This window comes from Vipera berus, assembly GCF_964194415.1.
Source record: "Vipera berus genome assembly, chromosome: 3".
Classification (NCBI taxonomy): domain Eukaryota; kingdom Metazoa; phylum Chordata; class Lepidosauria; order Squamata; family Viperidae; genus Vipera; species Vipera berus.
Genome location: NC_138204.1, coordinates 106,987,336 through 107,009,296, shown reverse-complemented (window position 1 = coordinate 107,009,296; position 21,961 = coordinate 106,987,336). Strand labels below are relative to the sequence as shown.

The 21,961-nt window shown below is 42.0% G+C and overlaps 1 protein-coding gene and 1 long non-coding RNA gene across 2 annotated transcripts in view; one reads left to right on the top strand and one right to left on the bottom strand.

The window, feature by feature from the left end:
* NIBAN1 (niban apoptosis regulator 1) overlaps positions 1–21,961 on the bottom strand; it is a 153,279-nt gene that overhangs the window by 7,406 nt on the left and 123,912 nt on the right. The window contains exons 6-11 of the mRNA XM_081322307.1: positions 18,639–18,754; positions 18,348–18,452; positions 17,229–17,391; positions 15,458–15,645; positions 14,628–14,789; positions 13,963–14,073 (exon numbers count right to left, since the gene is read on the bottom strand). Coding sequence (XP_081178433.1) covers positions 13,963–14,073; positions 14,628–14,789; positions 15,458–15,645; positions 17,229–17,391; positions 18,348–18,452; positions 18,639–18,754 — 845 coding nt within the window. The remainder of the gene's footprint in view (positions 1–13,962; positions 14,074–14,627; positions 14,790–15,457; positions 15,646–17,228; positions 17,392–18,347; positions 18,453–18,638; positions 18,755–21,961) is intronic.
* The window catches only part of LOC308664801, a 118,044-nt gene that overhangs the window by 20,064 nt on the left and 76,019 nt on the right, over positions 1–21,961 (top strand). Inside the window, exon 3 of the long non-coding RNA XR_014025744.1 lies at positions 19,316–19,449. This is a non-coding gene — a long non-coding RNA (uncharacterized lncRNA). The remainder of the gene's footprint in view (positions 1–19,315; positions 19,450–21,961) is intronic.

The window sequence follows — 21,961 nt, the reverse complement described above, 5'->3', positions numbered from 1 at the left end:
TACATGGGGCTGCCCTTGAAGACCACTCGGAGGCTCCAACTGGTGCAGAATGCAGCCGCGCGAGTTGTGTTGGGAGTCTCCCGATACTCCCATGTTACACCTTTGCTCCGCGAGCTGCATTGGCTGCCGATTGCCCTCTGGGTGAGATTCAAGGTGCTGGTAATGACCTACAAAGCCCTACATGGCATGGGTCCGGATTACCTACGGCAGCACCTTGCTGCCGGCGTCAACTTCCCTCTGTCCAGTGCGCTCCCACAGAGAGGGCCTCCTCAGGGTGCCTCCGATCAGAGAATGTCGACTGGTGGCCCCCAGGGGGAGGGCGTTCTCTGTGGGCACGCCAGACCTGTGGAACCGCTTGCCGGTCGAGCTCCGGATGGCCACCGACCTTCGCTCCTTCCAGCGGGATCTAAAAACCTATTTATTTGAGCAATCTGGCCTGGTCTGATGGGTTTGGGGTTGGGTTTTTAATATGGTTTTAACTATTGTATATATCGGGCATAAATTATTTAATTGTTTTTTAACTTTTGTACTTTGTTTTTTAATATTTATTGCCCTGTACACCACCCGGAGTCCTTCGGGAGAAGGGCGGTATAAAAATTTAATAAATAAATAATTTAATTTAATAAATAAATAAACTTATTTATTCTTAGTGTGTTTATTTGTTAATTTGTTCATTTATTCTCAATATTAGATCCAACTAGGTATATGGCATTGAAATACACACATGCCTTCTATGTCATCCTTCTAAAATATGCTTCTGTGGGTGTCTGGGTTACAGTTCCCAGAATCCCCAGCTCCTTCTGACGGGACCTAAAAACACATTTATTTGAACAAGCCGGCCTGGTCTGATGGGTTTAGGGGTATTTTATAGTTTTGTATTAATTTATTGAATAGGGCTGTATTTAATATTTTTATTTTTTGTACATTGTATTTTATTGCATTGCCCTGTACACCGCCCTGAGTCCTTCGGGAGAAGGGCGGTATATAAATTAAATTAAATAAATAAATAAATATACCAGGTTGGGGAACTGTCAGCCCTACAAGGGAGACCAGACTCAGTGGAAGATTCACAGTTCCTTTTACTTAGATTGGCTATAGTAAAATAAAACTGCAAATCTGATTGTATTCTCTCTATGGTTTCTTTTATAACTGTATAATTTAGGGAAGTCTCTGAAAGGTTTCTACAAATCTCAGACTTAATCTTTGTTTTCCCACTTTCTCTCTTTCGTAACATTTCCCTCATTTCTTCTACAATTCCATCCTTTTTAACTCCACATTTGTTCAAGTTTGATCTTGAAAAACTCAACAATGGTGGAAATGGCTAAATATTTTGGTGGGAAACCATTAGGACAGGGGTTTCCAACCGGGGATGCTCGCACCCACTAGGGGTGTGAGACAATATTCCGGTGTGTGTGTGTGTGGAATAATTTGGGTTTTCCTAATTATAGTGTATATGCATAATTCATTGCCATTATTTCAAACTTTTTTTTAATAAGAGTTTTTAATTCAATTTTATAGGGTTAGGAAAAGGTAAGGATAAGGATAAGGATAAGGATAAGGATCCAGGGTAAGGATCAGGATTTGAGATGGGGTTACGATCGGGATTGGGGTAGGAACGGGGTTGGGAACAACATTGGGGTTGCCCCCCAATAACATTTTCAAGCTTTACCAAACAGACTATTGTCCGGGTACATATGTTCAATTAACACTAATTAATATAACAGTAAATAGCTATAATATATATGCTAAACGATAATCATAAATGGTATCAATTAGTCAATACATATCACTCCTTACTAATATATATTCAAAATAACATATCACATTCATTTTTCGCTAGTTCGTTTTCCTAATCATTGGTAAAATTTATTCCATGTTTTAAAATAAATTGAATCCTCTTTCTCTTTAATCTCTAAGGTTAATCTGTCCATTTCTGCACACTCTAAAATTTTCGTGATTAAAATCTCCTCGGTAGGTTTTCATTTTTCCAGTATTGGGCAAATGCTATTCTCTCTGCTGTCAATACATGCAATATTAGATACTCATTCTCCTTCTCATACTTAGCTCCTAATATTCCTAACAGAAACAGTTCTGGTTTAAATTCAACCTGTATTTTAGTCATCTTTTCCAACCATTCTCCAAAGCACCTGAAAGCAGGAGAAGAAGCAATGGATGGAAACTAGTCAAGGAGAGAAGCAACCTAGAACTAAGGAGAAACTTCCTGACAGTTAGAACAATTAACCAGTGGAACAACCTGCCTCCAGAGGTGGTGAATGCTCCAACACTGGAGGTTTTTAAGAAGAGACTGGACAGCCATTTGCCTGAAATGGTATAAGGTTTCCTGCCTGAGCAGGGGGTTGGACTAGATGACCTCCAAGGTCCCTTCCAACTTTATATTATTATTATTATTATTATTATTATTATTATTATTATTATTATTATTATTATTATTATTATTATTATTATTATTATTATTATTATTATTATTATTATTATTATCTTAGGCCAGAACTTTTTCACTTTAGGGCATACCCACCAGATATGGTAGTAGGTACCTGGCCTTTGTTTACACTTCCAGCAATTATTCAAAGTATTTTTAAACATTTTAGCTAATCTTACTGGTGTCATATTCCATCTATAAATCATTTTATACAAATTTTCTTTATATGAAATTGCTTTAGTCAATTTAATATTTCTATCCCATAATTTTTGCCAGTCTTCCAAATCTATAGAATATCCAAAGTTTTTTGCCCATGTTATCATTGTATTTTTTACTTGTTCTTCTTTCATCTCAAGTTTAGCAGAAATCTGTAAATTTTCTTAATCAGGTTTTCGTTTGTTTTTAATAATATTTGATCAAATTATGCCTGTTCTTTATAAAATCCCATTGTCTTTGCATCTTTTCTATATCTTGTTTGAATTTGCAAATATGGCCACCATGCTAAGTCAATACCTTGTCGATATAAGTCTTGTCTGTCTTTCAATTTTCCTTCCTTATCTAGAATATTTTTGTAGGTAACGACTTTGTCATAGTTAATTAAGTTTGGGTAAGCAAAAGCTTCCATTGTTGAAAGCCACTCAGGTAGTTTAATATAAATTTTCTGCTTTATTCTTTCCCATTCTAAAAGAAGTACATTCCTTATAAAGTGATTTTGGAAGTATCTATGTATTTTACTTTTCTCATACCATAGAAAGGCATGCCAACCAATTTGTAGGTCGTGCCCCTCTAGTACAATAGTCTTTTATTTCTCAACATAATCCATTCTTTAAGCCATGGTAAAATGGCTGCTTGATAATATAGTCTCCAGTCCGGGAATCCAAATCCTCAACTATTTTTAGCTTCTTGTAACATTTTCACTTTAATTTGTGCTTTCTTCCCTTGCCAGATAAATCTCAATATTGTTGCATTTAGGTCACGGGTCGGCAACCCGTGGCTCCGGAGCCGCATGCGGCTCTTTGAGCCGTCTCCTGCGGCTCCCAGCCGCCCGGTGCGCGCGCACCTCTTCGAACGGGCAGTGGTGCGCGCGCACCTCTCCAAATGGAGAGTGGCACCGCCCGTCTGGAGAGGTGCGCGCGCACCTCCCCGAATGTGCGGAGGTGCATGCGCACCTCCCTAAACCTTTGGAGAGGTGCGCGCGTACCTCCGCGTGAACGGGCCGCGGCGTCGTTCTTTGAGGAAGCTGCCGCGGCCCGTCTGCAAAGCTGCCGAAAGCGGCAGCTTTGCAGATGGGCCACGGCAGCTTCCTGAAAGAGCGACGCCGCGGCCCGTTCCGAGAGGTGCGCGCGCACCTCCCCGAATGGGCAGAGCTGCGCGCGCACCTCCCCAAACCTTTGGAGAGGTGCGCGCGTACCTCCGCGCAAACGGGCCGCGGCGTCGTTCTTTGAGGAAGCTGCCGCGGCCCGTCTGCAAAGCTGCCGAAAGCGGCAGCTTTGCAGATGGGCCACGGCAGCTTCCTGAAAGAGCGACGCTGCGGCCCGTTCCGAGAGGTGCGCGTGCACCTCCCCGAATGGGCGGAGCTGCGCGCGCACCTCCCCAAACCTTTGGAGAGGTGCGCGCGTACCTCCGCGCGAACGGGCCACGGCGTCGCTCTTTGATGAAGCTGCTGCGGCCCGTCTGCAAAGCTGCCGAAAGCGGCAGCTTTGCAGATGGGCCACGGCAGCTTCCTGAAAGAGCGACGCCGCGGCCCGTTCCGAGAGGTGCGCGCGCACCTCCCCGAATGGGCGGAGCTGCGCGCGCACCTCCCCAAACCTTTGGAGAGGTGCGCGCGTACCTCCGCGCGAACGAGCCGCGGCGTCGCTCTTTGATGAAGCTGCCGCGGCCCGTCTGCAAAGCTGCCAAAAGCGGCAGCTTTGCAGATGGGCCGTCGCCGTCGGGCAACCGGGAACCGGTTCCATCTGACTTTTTAAAAAAATGGCGACCGCGTGCGTCCGCGCATGCGCAAAAAACCGTTTTGCGCATGCGCAAAACGTTTTTTGCGCGTGCGCGTTCATGGACACACGCACGCGGCTCCCAGTTTTTTAAATTTGTGATGGAACCGGTTCCCGGTGGCTCTTTTACTTTTTTAGGTTGCCGACCCCTGATTTAGGTCATCAAAGAAAACCTTTCCCAATTTTACAGGGATTGTTTGAAATAGGAAGCATACTTTCGGTAAAATATTCATTTTAACTGTAGCTATTCTTCCTAACAGCGGCAGTTGAAGATTTTTCCACTTTTTCAAGTCCAGTTTTATTTGTTTCAACAATCTTTCATAGTTATCTTCTTAATTTATGCTTTATTATCTCCATTTGTTTCTTAAGGATTTTCTTTTGTGGGTCTATTTGTAATTCTAATTCCAATTTTTTAAGTTCTTCTCTCAGCTTCAACTGTAATCGTTTATTTTCCTTATTCTTTTTAGAGGTGTAAGTTATGGCCAACCTTCTAAAATATGCTTTAGCCGTATCCCATACATTTTGGAGTGATGTTTATTCTTTCTTATTTATTTTTTTAAAAAAATCCATTTCCTTTGTTGCTAGTTGTAAAAATTCTTTTTCTTTCAATATAGATTTATTCAGAGACCATCTCAATTTTTTCTTAGTTCCTTTCCAAGTCATTTTTATTGGGTTGTGATCTGCCCAAACATTAGTTTCTATCTCCACCTCTTGTATTATCATTTTCAAGTCAAAAGATGTCCATATCATATCAATTCTAGACCATGATTTATGTCTATTTGAATAGAATGTATATTGTGGTTTTTCTGGATTTCTCTCTCTCCATACGTTTTGAATGCACAATTGTTCTTTCATTTTTGAAAACACTTTAGGTAGTATATTTCCTCCTTTTCTTCTTTGTTTATGGCTTTTGTAGTCCAGAGTTGCATCTACTATTGCATTAAAATCTCCCATTATACAAAGATTCAGGTAATTAAACTCCAATATTTTCTTGTGCAGCTGTTGGTAGACTCATTCTTGCTTAACATTAGGCACATATATTGCTACCAACATGTTATGTATCCAGGTACAAGCCTCTGCATAGCAGCAGCCACCAGGGGGCATTTGGCTTGGACGGTTTTGGTGGGAAACCCAGTTTCGGCGGGAAACCTAGGGCCAACCCCATTGGCTAGCCGCCTACCTGGCCAGGTATATAAGGAGGCCAGGTAGCCCTTGTTCTTCAGTACGCTGCCCCCCCAATAAAGAGCTGAACACGTACTCCGGCTGGCGTCTCTTCCTTGCGTCGGACCCACTACATTACAGTGGCAACGAAGGTGGGATACTGCCGACAGAAGAGCTGAAGTCACTAGGGGGAACACACCGTGAGCTGAAGGGAAGAGGCAATTTCCTTCCTTTTCCCCCCGACGCGACCGCCAGCCACCCGGACCAATGCCGGTCACCACAACCGCGACTCAAGACCCACAACTGACCATGCGATGGCACGGGCCGGACAACCCCACGAATTTGACACCCGCCACCCCGAGAAATGGGCCTGGTACCTGGTGCACGCCGAGCTGTACATGCGGTTCAACCAGATCTCGGAGGACGGCGCGAAGGCAGCAGCCCTGCTCTGCATCGGGGGACCCGCACCCCTAGAGATCGCCGTGAACCTGTTCGCCCCAGAAACCACCGATACCGTCTCTTATTGGGACCTCGTTGCCAAGCTCAACGCCAACCTCCGGCCCCGGCGGTCTAAATTGGCCGCGAGGTTGCAGTTAGAAAGGAGGGACCAGCGTCCCGACGAGTCCGGAGCCGATTTCATCACCGCCCTATGAGAAGCCACCGTCACCTGCAAGTTTTCGAACTTGGAGGAGCGGCTACGAGACAGGCTGGTTTGCGGCCTACGAGACAGGCGGCTGCAAGAGCGCCTGTTCGAAAAGGAGGAGGTTTCGCTCCAGGAGGCCCAAGACGCCATCCTCGCCCACGAAGCGGCCTGCGGGGCCGTCCAAGCAGTCCAGGAGACCCGAACCAGCAGCCAGGCGGCCAGCATCCACCAGCAGGTCGCCACAGCCGAGGACGAGGAGAGTGAGCAGAGCATCGACCTCCTCCGACAGAAGTTGACCCCCAACCACCGAGGCGAATGCCCAAACAAGCCCAAGCCGGCGAGCAACAACCCCAATTCACAGAAGTGCGCAGGCTGCGGCAGGAACCACGTGCGCAGCCTCTGCAAGTTCCGGTCGGCCATGTGTCGGACCTGCAAGAAAACAGGCCACATAGCTGCGGTCTGTCGTAGCCGCCGCCCCCGAGAAGAAATCCACGAGCTGTGCCAAGAGGAATCGCCGTCTGAAGGTACTGGGGCCCCAACCAAATTATGAATTGGCTACATTGAGAGCCGGCTGGCCATCCACCACATGGGTAGCCGCCGGCTGCTCAAATCAAAAATTAGACTAACAATCTGGTTGCAGGGCATTCTTTGCAGCATGGAGCTTGACTCCGGATCACCGGTCTCCGTCATTTCGGACAAGACCCTTAACTATATCAACAGCCAGAGCAAGCAGCGGATTAAATTACGGCCCACAAATTTAGCCCTGACCGACTTCCAGAACTTACCGGTCAAGGTAAAGGGGGAGGCTACCGTTTCGGTGGGGTTTAAGGGTCGCGAAGAGCACCTGGAGGTGGTAGTGGTAGAGGGCCAGAGTCGGCCTAAACTGGTTCGAGGCCCTGGGAATCACAGTCTCTGGGATCCACCGGATCCAGGGAGACTCCGTCGAGGCCGTCTGCAAAGAGTTCGCAGACGTCTTCGATGGGACGCTGGGCTGGTACACAGGGCCCCCCATCTCATTCAAGCTAAACCCGAACGTCCCCCCCACTAGGGTCAGGCCGCGGCGAGTCCCCTTCGCGCTCAAGCACAAAATCGAGTGCGAACTGGATAAGCTGGTGGCCCAGGGAATCTTAGAGCCCATAGATGGGGGGAGTGGGAAACCCCGATCGTCACCCCGCTGAAATCCAACGGGGAGATAAGGATCTGCGCTGACTACAAGTGCTTGGTGAACCGCGCCCTAAACCCGCACGCTTACCCGGTCCCCACGGTCAGCCACGTTCTCGCTTCCCTCCAAGGCGGCGCCATTTTTGCAAGGCTCGATCTTGCGTAGGCGTACCAGCAACTCACGGTTACCAGGGCAACAGTGGACACTCAGACTATAGTATCTCATAGGGGAGCGTTCAGGGTGAACAGGCTGCAGTTTGGGATCAGCGTAGCTCCTGGCACTTTCCAGGAAATTATGGAGAAAACACTCAGGGGCATCCCAGGAGTCTGCCCTTATTTCGATGACGTCCTGATTGCAGGAGCATCAGCAGAAGAGCTGGCAGGTAGGCTGAGGGAGGTACTATCCAGGCTGCGCACTGCTGGCCTCAAACTAAAGGAGAGGTGCAGCATAGGTGTTCCATCCACAGAATTTCTGGGATTCAGGGTAGATGCCAAGGGAATCCACCCCACAGAGTCCAAGCTTAGGGCAATCAAACTGGCACCCACACCCAAGAACAAGGCAGAGCTACAGGCATTTCTGGGCCTGCTCAATTTCTATCACACATTCCTCCCACACAAGGCAGCCATTGCAGAGCCACTTCACAGGTTACTGGACAAAAAGGCAGCATGGGTCTGGACTTCCGTCCATGATCAAAGCTTCAGAGCATTAAAAGCGCTTCTGTCTGAGAAGTCCACAGTAACACACTTCATCGAAACAAAGCCCATATGCATTGCGTGCGATGCATCCCCTTATGGCGTAGGCGCAGTTCTAAGTCACCTTGAGCCCAATGGGGCTCAAATTCCCATAGCCTACTATTCCAGGACGCTGTCTGGAGCAGAGAGGAACTACGCCCAAATTGATAGGGAAGCCCTGGCAATCGTGGCAGGAATTAAGAAGTTCCACGATTATCTGTATGGCAGGGAGTTCACTGTCTACACGGACCACAAACCACTCCTGGGCCTGTTCACAACGGACAAGCAGACACCCCAAATTCTGTCTCCCAGAATGCTCCGGTGGTCCATCTTCCTTGCAGCTTACAATTGCAAGCTGGTGCACAAGCCAGGGAAGGAGATGGGCCATGCAGACGGCTTAAGTAGGCTACCCCTTGACACCACTGAACCAGACCCGGCACCAGCAACGCAGATCCTAGCTCTGCAGGAATTACCAGAATGCCCAGTCCATGCCAAGGACATTGCCAGCAACACAGCCACTGACAACATCATGAGCAGGGTACACTCATGGGTTTGCACAGGGTGGCAGGACAAGTCTCCGGGGCCGGAGTTCCAGGCCTATTTCACCAGGCGACACGAGCTCTCCACGCACAGGGGTTGCCTCCTCTGGGGAAGCAGGGTCATCATCCCCACTGCAGTCCGGGGCAGGGTATTGGAATCCTTACATGAGGGACATCCGGGGGTGGTTAGGATGAAGGCACTGGCCAGAAGCTACCTCTGGTGGCCAGGGCTGGACAAGGACATTGAGGAATGGGTCAAGGCCTGTTACACGTGCCAGAGATCCAGGCCAGAAATGCCCCACGCACCAGTACACAGGTGGGAGGCCACACATACACCCTGGTCCCGCATCCACATTGACTATGCGGGGCCGTTCCAGGGCCAACTGTTCTTAGTGGTAGTGGACAGCCACTCTAAGTGGCTGGAGATAGTCCCTGTTCCCAACATGACCTCGGCTAGGACAATCCAGGTGCTCAGTGCTCTCTTTGCCACACACAGCCTCCCCGACATCATTGTATCCGATAACGGGCCTCAGTTTACCGCTAATGATTTCCAGGCATTCTTGAAGGCGAATTGGATTAGACACGTCACCTCCGCGCCCTTCCACCCATCGACTAACGGGCAAGCTGAACGGATGGTAAGGACGACCAAGGACGTGCTCCAGCGCATCATCAGCGGGGACTGGCATCACAGACTGGCAAAATTTCTGCTCGCCCAACACACCACACCGTGCGTTGCCACCGGGAAGAGCCCAGCAGAACTACGATGGGGACGGCGCCTCATCACCAAGCTTGACCGTTTGCACCCTGACCGTGTGGCAGCAGAGACAGACAGGCCCACATCACATAGGGTACTCAACGTGGGGGACCTGGTTTGGGCAAGGAACTACGGGGCAGGACACACATGGATTCCAGGGACAGTGGTTGACAAAACGGGGCCTCTATCCTACATCATAGGGGTGGAGGGGGATAGACACATCAGGCGTCATATAGACCAGCTCAGAGGAAGGGTCCCTGAGTGTACCACACACGCCCAACCTGACAATCACACCCCAGAAGAGGCCAGACCAACTGGAAACCACATGGACCCTGAACCTGAGGAAGATGGCCTCCTACAACCATCCCTGCAGCAGCAGGGCATCATTGGTGGCAGGAACCGGGCAGCCAGACCCAACCCAGTGCAAGAATATCGTGAGCCAGACAGGTTGGGCCAGAGAGTAGCCACACCCAGACGGTCTACCAGGTCCCACAGGACACCTGCATACCTAGCAGACTATGTGTGCAAGTGACATCCACGCACGAGTATACATCATGTTGTGCTGTAAATAGTTATGTGTGTGTTATAGTTACAAGGTGGTTCTTCTCTAAGGGGGGAGGGGTGTTATGTATCCAGGTACAAGCCTCTGCATAGCAGCAGCCACCAGGGGGCATTTGGCCTGGACGGTTTTGGCGGGAAACCCAGTTTCGGCAGGAAACCTAGGGCCAACCCCATTGGCTAGCTGCCTACCTGGCCAGGTATATAAGGAGGCCAGGTAGCCCTTGTTCTTCAGTACACTACCCCCCCCCAATAAAGAGCTGAACATGTACTCCGGCTGGAGTCTCTTCCTTGCGTCAGACCCACTACATTACAAACAATATCTGTTTTTGATCCATCATGATTTTTACCATTAATATTCTCTCCTCTTCTTCTACATAAATTTGTTTGGGATTCATCTTTCCTTTAATATAAAGGGCTATTCCCCTTTTCTTTTGAGATGTGAGTGTAAAGTAAAGTTTACCCATTTTCAGTTGTTCTAGGATTTTAAAGTGTTTTCTCTTAATATGTGTCTCTTGGAGGCAAATTATATCCATTTTTAACTTCTGTAGTTTGTAAAAAAATTCTCCTTTTTAAAGGAGAGTTCAGTCCATTTATATTTATTGAGAAAATTTCAATCTCCTTCATAATTTTCAGTTATATCTCGGTCTGTCTTCTAGTCGATCTAATCTGTCTCTGGTCTCTTGGTCTTGCACCTGCTTCTAAGCATGTGTTTTTATCTTCTTTCTCCTCTGTTTGTTTGGCCGCTCCTTCAGTTACCATTTCCTCTTGTTTCTTGGGTTCAGAGTCACCTTTTTAGAAGAATGCTGTGTGTGTCAAAAAATTCCATTACTTTAAGCAGGGTATCCAGTCTATATCTTTTCGTATCCCAATAGATTAGGATCCCTTCTGGGAGCAACCATTGAAAATTAACTCCTTTTTCGACCAGTTTCCTGGTTAAGAACTGATAATCTCTTCGAGCCTCTCTTACCCTTCTAGGAATTTGTTTGAGCACAACTACTTCTTTGTCTTTGTATTTTAACAGTTGATCTCTTACTTTTCTCAAAATCTCATCTTTTATGGATCTTCTAAGAAATCTAACATGGACTTCTCTAGGCACTTTATTTCTCCTAGCATAGTTTGAGTTAACTCTGTAAACCTGATCCAATTCTCTTTTCATTTGGGTCTTCCCCATTCCTAGAACACCTGCAAGTAACTTAGTTATCAGGTCTAGGAGGTCCTCTTCCTTGTCTTCTATTAAATTTTGAAACCTTAAAAAGTATGACGCCCGCTCCATCTCTATCACCACAAGAGAATCTTCCAGTTCTCCATTTATTTGGACCAATTTTTCATTTTCATCTTTTAAGGATTCTAATTTCTGGTCAACTTCGACTGACTTATCTTCCATTTTTTAGATCCTGTGCTGATTATCTGTAATCATTTGTTTAAAATTTTCAATTTGAGAATCTATGTTAATAATTTTTTGATGCATTTTATCAAGATCATTTTTCAAGTCTTCATAGTTTTTTGTCAAGGATGCCATCTGGGCTGCAATTGCCTGCAAAATGGTCTGAGTGTCTTTTTATTGGGCATCCATTTTTTCTTGCTGCAGCATTGTCGTAATTGATTTTTGATATACTGGACTTGCACAGGTCGAGGCAGGGGCGGAAGATCCTTTTCTCCAAAGTTTAGATAGGTTTGAAGTGCTCATCTTGGTCTCTATACCTTATATTGTAATCCACAGGGTGGCCAAATAGCCAGCTTTTATAATCCAATAACCTCCTATTGGTAGGAGGAAAAATCCACAAGAATAGGTAAAAATAAAAAGAAAAGAAGAAGGTAAAAAATAGCAACAGGAGAAAAAAAGGGGGAGGATAATGAAAAAAGGAAAAAGAAAAAACGGAAAAACTCCCAGAATAAAAAGGATAAAAAGAAAAAGGCAAAAATATCAGGTTTATAGTCCACCACATTCTATTCAAAAGAAGAAAGAGAAAAAAACCCACAAATTCTTAATTTCCAGTTCTTCTAAGACAGCTTGTTATAGTTCCAAAACACAATACTTATAATCCAAGGGAGAAGATGGCTCCAAGTACCATTTATTTATTAATATAGTATGTTTTATAAGGCCAGATAGAGTAAAAGCAAATCTTTTCTCAAAAAAGTTTCAAGGTCTTAGATAAGGAATGTCTGGGCATACAGCCAAACATCTAGGCTAGGTCAACACCAGACAGATGAGAGTGAAAAAAGATTCTCAATTTAGCCACCGGGCAACACAAGATGTCCATTCCTGATACGTTTGAAAGGGAAAAAGGAAAAGAACAAAAACTGGCCAAAAGAGAAAATGAGCTGAATAGATAGAAAATACAAACTGACGCTTTCAGCAAGAAAACAAAAAACAAAAAGCCTCTATAAGAACAATAACTTCCCAAAAGTTCTCTTAAGGCTCAAACAGCTTACTATATGAGAAGTTCTTAAGTTGCACAAAAGCTTAAACTGCCGCTAGAGTTCAGGAGGGGAGAAAAAGGAATTCCACCCCCTCCCTAAAGATGAAAGGCTTCACTCTGAGCTGTAAAAGAGCTAATTGCCAATAAATCCACCTCTACTGAGAAAAAAGATGGCGTTCTCACCCGGTTCAGCTGTTTGCTGTCATTCTGAGCTCCTTCTCCGTTTCCGACTATCAGCTGGTAATGGAGAATCGCATGAATGCGGTCCTCCTTTCTTCTGCTGATTCCAGGGGCTCCTTTGGCTCCAACAAGCCGGCTACCACCGGCCTGTGGTCCCCAAAGCTTCACCCCTTGGTGGCCACCTCTCCAGGGCAGCTTTCAGTCCAAACAGACCCACCAGCAAGGGAAAATCGGACCCAGGGAGAGGAGAGTCTCTCTCCCAGGTCTATTCTCAGCGACATCACCGAAGACACTCCCATTATTTCAAACTTTTGTAAGGGGTGCGAGAATATATCAGAAGCGTTCTAGGGGTGTAGAAAAGTTTGGGAGCCACTGCATTAGGAAATATCAGAATTATAGATTGGAAGGTTTTAAAAAATGCAAAAAAAGCAATGGAAAACTATTTTTGTATTATTGCTAAGAACATTACATGGATCTGTCCATCAAGCCTCCAAGAATCAAGTTTGATTCTAACAAGAATTTACCTTTTTATTTTATACAGTGGCTTTCTTAAAAAGCAGGTTCCTTTTTAGAATATGCATGTCTACTTGATTTGCTCTGAAACCCATATCCAAAATTTGATCCAATCTCTACCAGGACGCTCTGGAGAGGATTTAATCTTATCAACAGATATGAAGGGAAATTGAAAAACTAGTCATCTGACCTTCCATAATGTAGCATAGAATGCAAATTCAAAAGCATACATATATACACTTTCTACATCTGCTATTCACTTTATGGTCAATTCATTTTTTTTTGGTAAAAGTGACCTTGGGCCCATGTTGCACAAATATATATGATGCTATATGTTCATTCAGAATTGAATTAGATGTCAGCCTTCTAATTATTCAGAAGGCCAACTTCAGATATACAGCTATTGCAACTCAGGCTCTATATAGAAATACATTTAAATAGGATGTAATGCATATTTTGCCTACCAAGAACAAACCCAAATTTTCCCTTCCTTTAGTAAATCCTTAATTATTTCAAAATGTTAGCTGTTTTACTTTTTATCTTTATTTCCAAATTTCAATTTTCAACATCTTTCCTCTTTAGATGCACCACTGAATTTATTTTCCCACAAAAGCAGCACTACTCAAACACACCTTTACTGTGTTTTTAATATATTATCATGATCACTATTATCTCTATTAACACAACACAGATTAAAGACATACTATTAAAATATATGATATTTTGCATCTAGACAAGTCAAATAATTATCTGTACTTTTCATTAATAGTAATACAGAGAAAATACCTTCTTTGGCATTTGGACTGTATAATGAACATTATAACCCAACATTCCTACTTTGAGAACAAGCAAAAGAAATACATACTTTACCTTAAGAACACGAAGTTTGACTTTTTCAATGGCTGTTGCCATTTTAGTTATGTCTTTGGAATGATTTAAACCCAATAGCTGCTCAAATGTATATACTGCATTTTCCAGAATCTAAAAACAGATAAAAAATAGTTGCCTTATTTATTTTCTTGCAGAGGTCCATCTGCCTCTCAGATCTGTCTCTATGTCAACATCTAGTTTACTTTATTTGTAGACACAAATATTTATTTACAAGGCATGTTGGCAATGTTTTTTCTTCTTATTCCAAATATCTTTGTCTTTACAAATTATTCCATGAATTGGTTTGTACATGAAGTCATAATGCAGAGGGTTTTTATGTTAATACGTTATATGAACTGAGGTTCATAATAGAGCTTTTAAACCATGTTCAAGAAACTGTGGCTTAGCATAATCCACAAACCATTTATGGTTTATATCATCAGAATCTTACCAAATAAGACTTTGTGACTATGTGATTCATGACTATGTGATTCAGAGATTTGATTTAAGGGGTCTTGGTTATATCTCTAAATGGAATTCTAGTTTGCATTTGGGAATCCAAATCCTTAGAAATTAAGGTTGGTAAATAATCCAAACCTATATTAAACTCCTCAGATCAGCCTGCATATTGCTGATGGTCAAAGTATACATGAATCCTATCATACCTCCTGCATTATATTATGTGTCCTCTGGATAACCAAGTCAATGTTGTGGAATTTGAAGCGGGTCTTGAGATCCTGGAGTTGTTCTTGAAGAAAATTGACTTTTAGATAGCAAGGCTCCATTTTGACAGAGTTGTGTGGTAGGTTCATCAGGTGATTCACATTCTGTCAGAAACACAGATTGGGAAGGAAGTAGATTTTCCAGTAATGGTACATATACTATCCATTCAAAAATCAGAAGGTGGTGTAACCGGGTAGGTACACAACTATAGCAGCCCTTGGTGTCATATGGTAAATGAGAAAGATTTCTGGAGTTCTGCTGGCATTCCTCAGTAAAGAGGAATGATTAACCTATCATGGAAGGAAAGGGAAAAGAAAGAAGGCAATTCCTGAATTGGATCCTCATGTTACATGGTTGCTAAAGTTGATTTTTTTGTAGACTGTTCTGTACAATATTTTTTTCCTTTCAAACATGTTGTTTCTGAGATTTTCAGGGGAATTTGATTGTCTAACAATAAACAAAAATATGATAAATCCAGATTAAGAAATATAGTTTATCAACTTTTATAAGTTCAGATTTTGGAGTGTAGTTTACCAACTTTTGTAATCCTGCTCTATACATTTCGGGTGAGACAAGTTCTTATTTTTAATGTACAGGTGGAAACTAAGAGATAGTTATTTGCCCAAGGAAAGAGTATGGGATCTCAGTCAGACTTGGAAACCTTTGACCAAAATAAATCAATAGTGCCTCAGAGAAGAAACTGAAGGCTGATGACCCCAAGTGACTCCCATCCATACAGAAGGCAAACAATTTAGCATCATGGTTTCCTTACCTCATTTAGTGTTGCAACATCATTTGTTGCTTGAAAGGTTTGACTGATTGCGTTGACTTCCTTTTCAAACAGCAGACAGACCTCAGTGAATCCAGAGCTCACTGGCCCCATGAGTTCCTCTAGTATAGAAGCTAAAAAGGGCTGAATACTTTCACTGCAACAGATCTGGATAGCTTCTGCTATGTTCCCTGAAGATTTAAGATAAACCTGAGTTGAACTCTCAAGAAGGAGTCTCTAAAGACAAATGTTGTTGTTAGTTGCAAAGTCATGTCCGACCCATCGCGACCCCATGGACAACATTCCCCCAGGCCTTCCTATCCTCTACCATCTTCTGGAGTCCATTTAGGCTCACGCCTACTGCTTCAGTGACTCCATCCAGCCACCTCATTCTCTGTCGTCCACTTCTTCTATTGCCCTCAATCTATCCCAGCATTAGGCTCATCTCCAGTGAAAAATTGCCATTTTATATAATTTACTACATGTAGTTCTCTCTTACTGATTTCTCATTCAGCAAACATTTGAATTTATAGCAGCACTGAAAAAGTAGATTTAAAACCAGTCTTCAAACTTTTAGCATCCCTGCAATCATTCTGCACTTGGCAACCAGCACACATTTATAATGGTCACAGTATCCCATGGTCATGAGATCACCATTTCTGACTTCACTGCTGGTTTTCAACATTAGAATAATACAGTACAGTAGTATGTAAACTTTTGAAAAGCCTGTTTGCAAATATGTGACTAAATCAAATAAATACAACTCATTAACTTCTTTTCACCGGGCATAAAACTTGGAAAATTGATTTTTAGATTACTGCTTTTATCTGCTGTTGGGTCAATTCAATTTCCATAAGCTTTTGCAAGGTTTAAAAGCCTGAATCAATCCACAAAATCACACACACCAAACTTGTTATGAAAGAAAAGGACATTCTGGGACATATGATGAATTATAGTTCAAAGATAGTTCAATAGTTTCCATGTTGCCCAAAAAGGAATTAGGTAAGGGAACTGTAAGAATGAACTCACACACAATTTTTATTGTCAAAAAGAACACAACCAACACCCATCATCAGTTGGATTGCAAGACTGGGACTACTTATGTATGCATATAGACATCATATTGTAGAAAAGCAAACTTTATAAGATGGTGCATTTTACACACTTGAATAGCACACCATTTAATTGAAAAAACATAATAATGGGGCTATTTCACTGTTAGAGAATACAAGTACAGTATAAAACCATCAGCTTAAATATGGTTAATGCAATGATGCTGCCCTACTATGCAACTACATTTCAGAATTAAGAAAATACAAGGTATTTTCTCTAGAAAGCTGAATGCAGCTGGTCACTTCAACAGATTCCTGATACAGAAAAAATTGCAGACTAGTCCTGATAAATGTGGCAAGAACTGCATACCAAAGCTGGAAGTGCTAGCGATCATCTTCATTTGTATTGTATTGTTTATAGTTTTTATTGCTTTTTAATAAAATAGAATTAGATCATCTACAATATTAATCATAAATTTGTTGCATCCACTTAAACAGGAATTTCCAATTGTTCTTTCCATCTCAAAAGAAACAACATGCAATGTGAACATATTATGAAATAAGCTTAGGCCCACGCTATATAAAGGTAGATATCCTCAAAAGGGGCAAACATAATAAAAATATTTTAGCTATATGCAAATTAGGATTGTTAACTGATACTGTGATTATTAGATTTAAAAGGAAAAAATACAAACACACTGACTGTGTGACATTCAACTTACCTTTTATTTTTCCAGCCAGAAAGTCTTTTGAAGTCACAATCTGGTCTATATTTGAACGAATAGTTCCCTCTAGTCCTAGAGTAACCTCTTTGCATTCTTCTTTCAGAGCACGTAAACTATCTGACACCTGATCATGTACCAAATTGTATGTTTCTTCTAGAATCTATGACAAAAAGCATGAATGAAATTATTTGCCAGCCATGCAAACCAGCTCCAAACCAGCTTCATGAGTTAACTATGAAGTTAATGAATGCTCTTGTAATTAAAATATAACTTTTACCTAAGTAGAGTCACAAATGTTGTTAATACAGGTAGTCTTCAACTTATGATCATAACTGAACCCAACATTTCTGTTGCTAAGCAAGACACTGGTTAAGTGAACTTTGTCCCATTTTACGACCTTTCTTGCCACAGTTGTTAGGTGGATCACTGCAGTTGTTCAGTTAGTAACACAGTTGTTAAGTGAATCTGACTTCCCCACTTGCTTGTTAGAAGGGAATCAAAAGGGAATCAACATGACCTCAGGACAATGCAACCGTCATAAATAGGAGTCAGTTGCCAAGCATCTTCATTTTGATCAGATGACCATGGACAGGTTGCAATGGTTGTGAGTTTGAAAAACACTTTTTTCAGGGCTGCTGTAATTTCGAAAGTCACTAAATGAACTGTTGTAAGTTGAGGACTACCTGTAATCTTTGTTTCTTGATGGCTACAGTACTTCCAGCTGCAACACCTCTTGAAAGATACTAAGTTCCAGATTAAAGAAAGAACAAATGGTTCAAAAATATTTTGTAAAAAGAAGTCTGAGTTTTGCCATTTGATAGCAAGAAACATCTTAGAGGAATGATGGTTTCAATGCTTTTAGCTAATTACATTTATAAATAAATTGCTTAAATTTGAAAGTTAGCATTTTTTTAAAAAAACCAAATCTCTGTAATATTCTACTTTTCAGAAACATGTGGACAATAGTCTTCTTTTGTTTCAGCTCAAGACTTGTTGACTTCATATACACATCCAGGTGGCTTTCCTGAACAGAAGTGGTTGTTATTAACTTATGGGGTTTTTTGTTTTTGTTTTTAAAAAGAACTTCCCGATAAGAAAATATAATGTAGTACTTACGCCAAACCATGCCCGCTTTCGGTCATTTCTCTTTCCTTTCATTTTAGGGAGCATCATGCTCTGAAGGCTAGATAGGAGTTCCTCCATCACAAGGTTGCTAAGAATCTGGAAAGAGATGAAATGTAATAATTTTCTTTTTAGTCTCAAAAGCACAGAAATTGGTTTGTTCTGAGAATGGTTGAGATGAACATGCTTTTCAAAAAAGTCATTCCATAAAGAATGGAATTCTTTCAAAAAGAATGGAAGATTTTTCATAAAACTCTTTATTCCCACACTTCCTGATGCAAGTACCTGATTTTCATTTCCTATAATCATTTCTGACATCCCATAATGGCCTTTCTCCTGACGGAAAAACTGGACAGCTTCTAAAAATGCTTGACCTTCAAAGGAAGGATGTTTGAAAGGATCTGGAAGACACAAAAAACAACTGGTTTCTATAAATAAATGTGATGTTTCTTTTCATTTTTATAATGTTTTTAAAAAAATAACAACCTTGAATGCTTATTTAGCTATTAGTTCTGAATAGAAATAGCAATAGCACTTAAACATCTATACCACTTCATTGTGCTTTGCAGCACTCTCTAAGTGATTTACAATGTCAGCATATTGTCCCCAACAATCTGGATCCTCATTTTACCAATCTTGGAAGGAAGGAAGGGTGAATCAACCTTGAGCTGGTCAGGATCAAACTCCAGACTATGGGCAGAGTCATCCTGCAATACTGGATTCTAACCACTGCACCACCAGGGCTCTGGTATCTGGAGTTTTTTGCAGTTACTTATTTTTTTGCAGTTGCTAGGTATGAAGTAATTTTGATAGGCAAAGTCTATTATGAAACCAACCAGATTAAGTAATGCACCATGCTACATGAAAGCTCAGCTTTAACATCTTGCACTCATGTTTAGCTTGTCTTTTGTGTGTGAGAAAGCATCACTCTAGCATTTTCTCTAAGACATTTTTTGTTCTAGGAAAGCTGTGGAAGAGGAAGACGAAGAGGAAGAGGAAGAAGAAGAAGAAGAAGAAGAAGAAGAAGAAGAAGAAGAAGAAGAAGAAGAAGAAGAAGAAGAAGAAGAAGAAGAAGAAGAAGAATTCTAGGCATCAGGTACAGTTCAGTGTAAACAAGTATAAACTGATGCAAGTTGTCACAGAAATCCAAAATTTCATTTATTTATGGGACCTAAGCTAGTAATGAGTGACTTGGAGCTTTTCCATGTTGTAGTCTTTAACTGTTTGAATCCTACACAAAAACTGGCAATTGAACAAATCCCTTTCTGGATTTCAACCCCTTCCCCTATTTTGGTGATATTCTGGTGAGGGCTTGCTACTGTCCAGTCTATGTTTCAATCACAAAGGTTCTAATTCTTTCTGGACATAGGCTAGAAGGAGAAACTTGACAGAACTCTGGTCAATTTCACTTAGTTGGGTTTTTTTAAAAAAAGAAACCATCCTTTCTCTGTTGACCTCTATAAAAAATAATAAAAGATCTGCTGTTAAACCTATAAAAAAGAAAGTTTGTGTGTGTGTGTGGGGGGGGGGAATTCTGCCTTTCAGAGCAAGTAGTCCAGCACAAATGGCCATCAAACACAGAGAATGGGTTCTGGAAAGCATGCCTGCCAGAATGCACATCAACCTATTTGAAAGGAGGCCTTTGTTGAAGATTGAATGAGGTTCAGCAGGTGGGCTGGATTGTCCCACTTGAATCATAGAGCAGGAGAAGCATTACTTTTGTTGCAGGACCAGAAAATTCAAATGAGTATCACCTTCCCAGAGGAATAGATGACATCATCCATCCCTTTGCTCCCCAAACAGTAATGTTGCTCATGCACAGATCAGCCTCTAGAAAAGGACCTTAGGGTCAGAGTGGACAACTCAGTCATTTCATGCTTGGAAGCTTTCAGAAAAGAAGTGAAAATATCATTGTTAATACTGTACAAAACTATGATAAGAACACATTTCAAAGTGTTGTGTAGCTGCACTTAAAATATATACTGTTATTGTCAATACTGTGACAATGGATGTTGTCGCTCTGACAACTGAGAACCAGCAGTCATTTTTACTTTTGCTTTTAACATGCCTTTCTATTCTTTTAGAGTTCAGATGTAGAAGGGGATGAGGGTTTAGCTAGCCATAACAATGTAAAAGTGTGGAAACTCAAGGACGTGTTCTGATAAGGTTTTGGTGGGCTGAGGGGCCGGCCCCGTTTAGTGCTAATTGGGGAATGTGATTTATGACAGCTTTTGTGGGGTGGGAATTACAATCTGTTACTTTGTATCTGGGAGGAGGGAATCTCATTCTTGGGTTCAACTATGTAAGTGCCGATACTTTGTTTCCTAACAAAATGTTCATTAAGGAAGAAATCTTGCCTTGAAGTTCTTTTAACTGGTTTCATTCTATCGGAACCATGACAGTTATATATATTTGCTTGTATACATGAAAGAGCAGTCATAGAGAACCAAAGCGTACAGTTGATTGATATCACTGTACCAGGAGATGCCAGAGTCGAAGAAAAACAACTGGAAAAAACTGCGTGATTATGGATGAAACGTGTAACAGTGATACCCATTGTCATCAGGGCACTAGGAACTATGTCCAAAAACTTTGCAAAATACATCAAGAAATTGCAGCTTCCTGCAATAACTCCAGCAAAGCTACAAAAAACTCAGAAATCTTACATTTTAAGGAGATACCTGGTTGATACCTAGGATGCTGGCAGCAACCCATGTCAACCATTAGTGCCAGTCAATTTGAATCTTCAGTTGACTGAGTTTCATGTTTTATGAATAAAAGTTTTATAAATATAATAATAACAATAATAATGTTGGAAGGGAACTTAGAGGTCATCCAGTCCAATCCCCTGCTCAGGCAGGATAAAGGATAACATGAAAGAGAAAGAAAATGTGGCTAAAGAACATTGGTTATTCTCTGAGAGTGCTAGGACTCCAATTATTGCAGAGACATTTATGACTAGCAGAAGGAAATGCTTTTTCTTTTGATACTGACTGTTGTGCTAACAAAAATTTGAATCATTCTAAAATGGGCCTAGACACATTTGTGAAGAACAAGGCTATACTGGCTGCTAATTCCGATATTGGTTATTCATTGTCTCTTCTATCATAGGTAGTGTACCATGAACACTATAAAAAGGAAGTAGAAGAATATCACACCCTATTGTTAAATAGCCTGTGAGGCAGACACATTCATGAAAAAGAATCACATGGATTTCTGAAAAGGGTAAAGTACAGAAGCTTGATAGCCGGCTTTAGAAATTCTCAGATTAATCTACCTGTAGCATAAATAAGCCCAAATTTATTTATCACATTTCTCTTCTTCCTGGGTTGAAATGTCTTTTTTTACAATGCTGCAGTTTCCACCCCATATTCCCAGGGCGTGCCTGATTTTCCACCACACTAGAATAGAATATCTTTACTGTCATTGTGTATCTCACAACAAAATTAAGTGCTGCCCACAGTGCACACAAGTAAAAACCACAAGTAACAACATTATATACACACATCCTTCACATTCTATTTACCATTGCGCTGCCCCTAATATTGCACATCAATTTGCATTATACAATACTATTTAATATGATTACAGCTTTGGAATAAAAACTA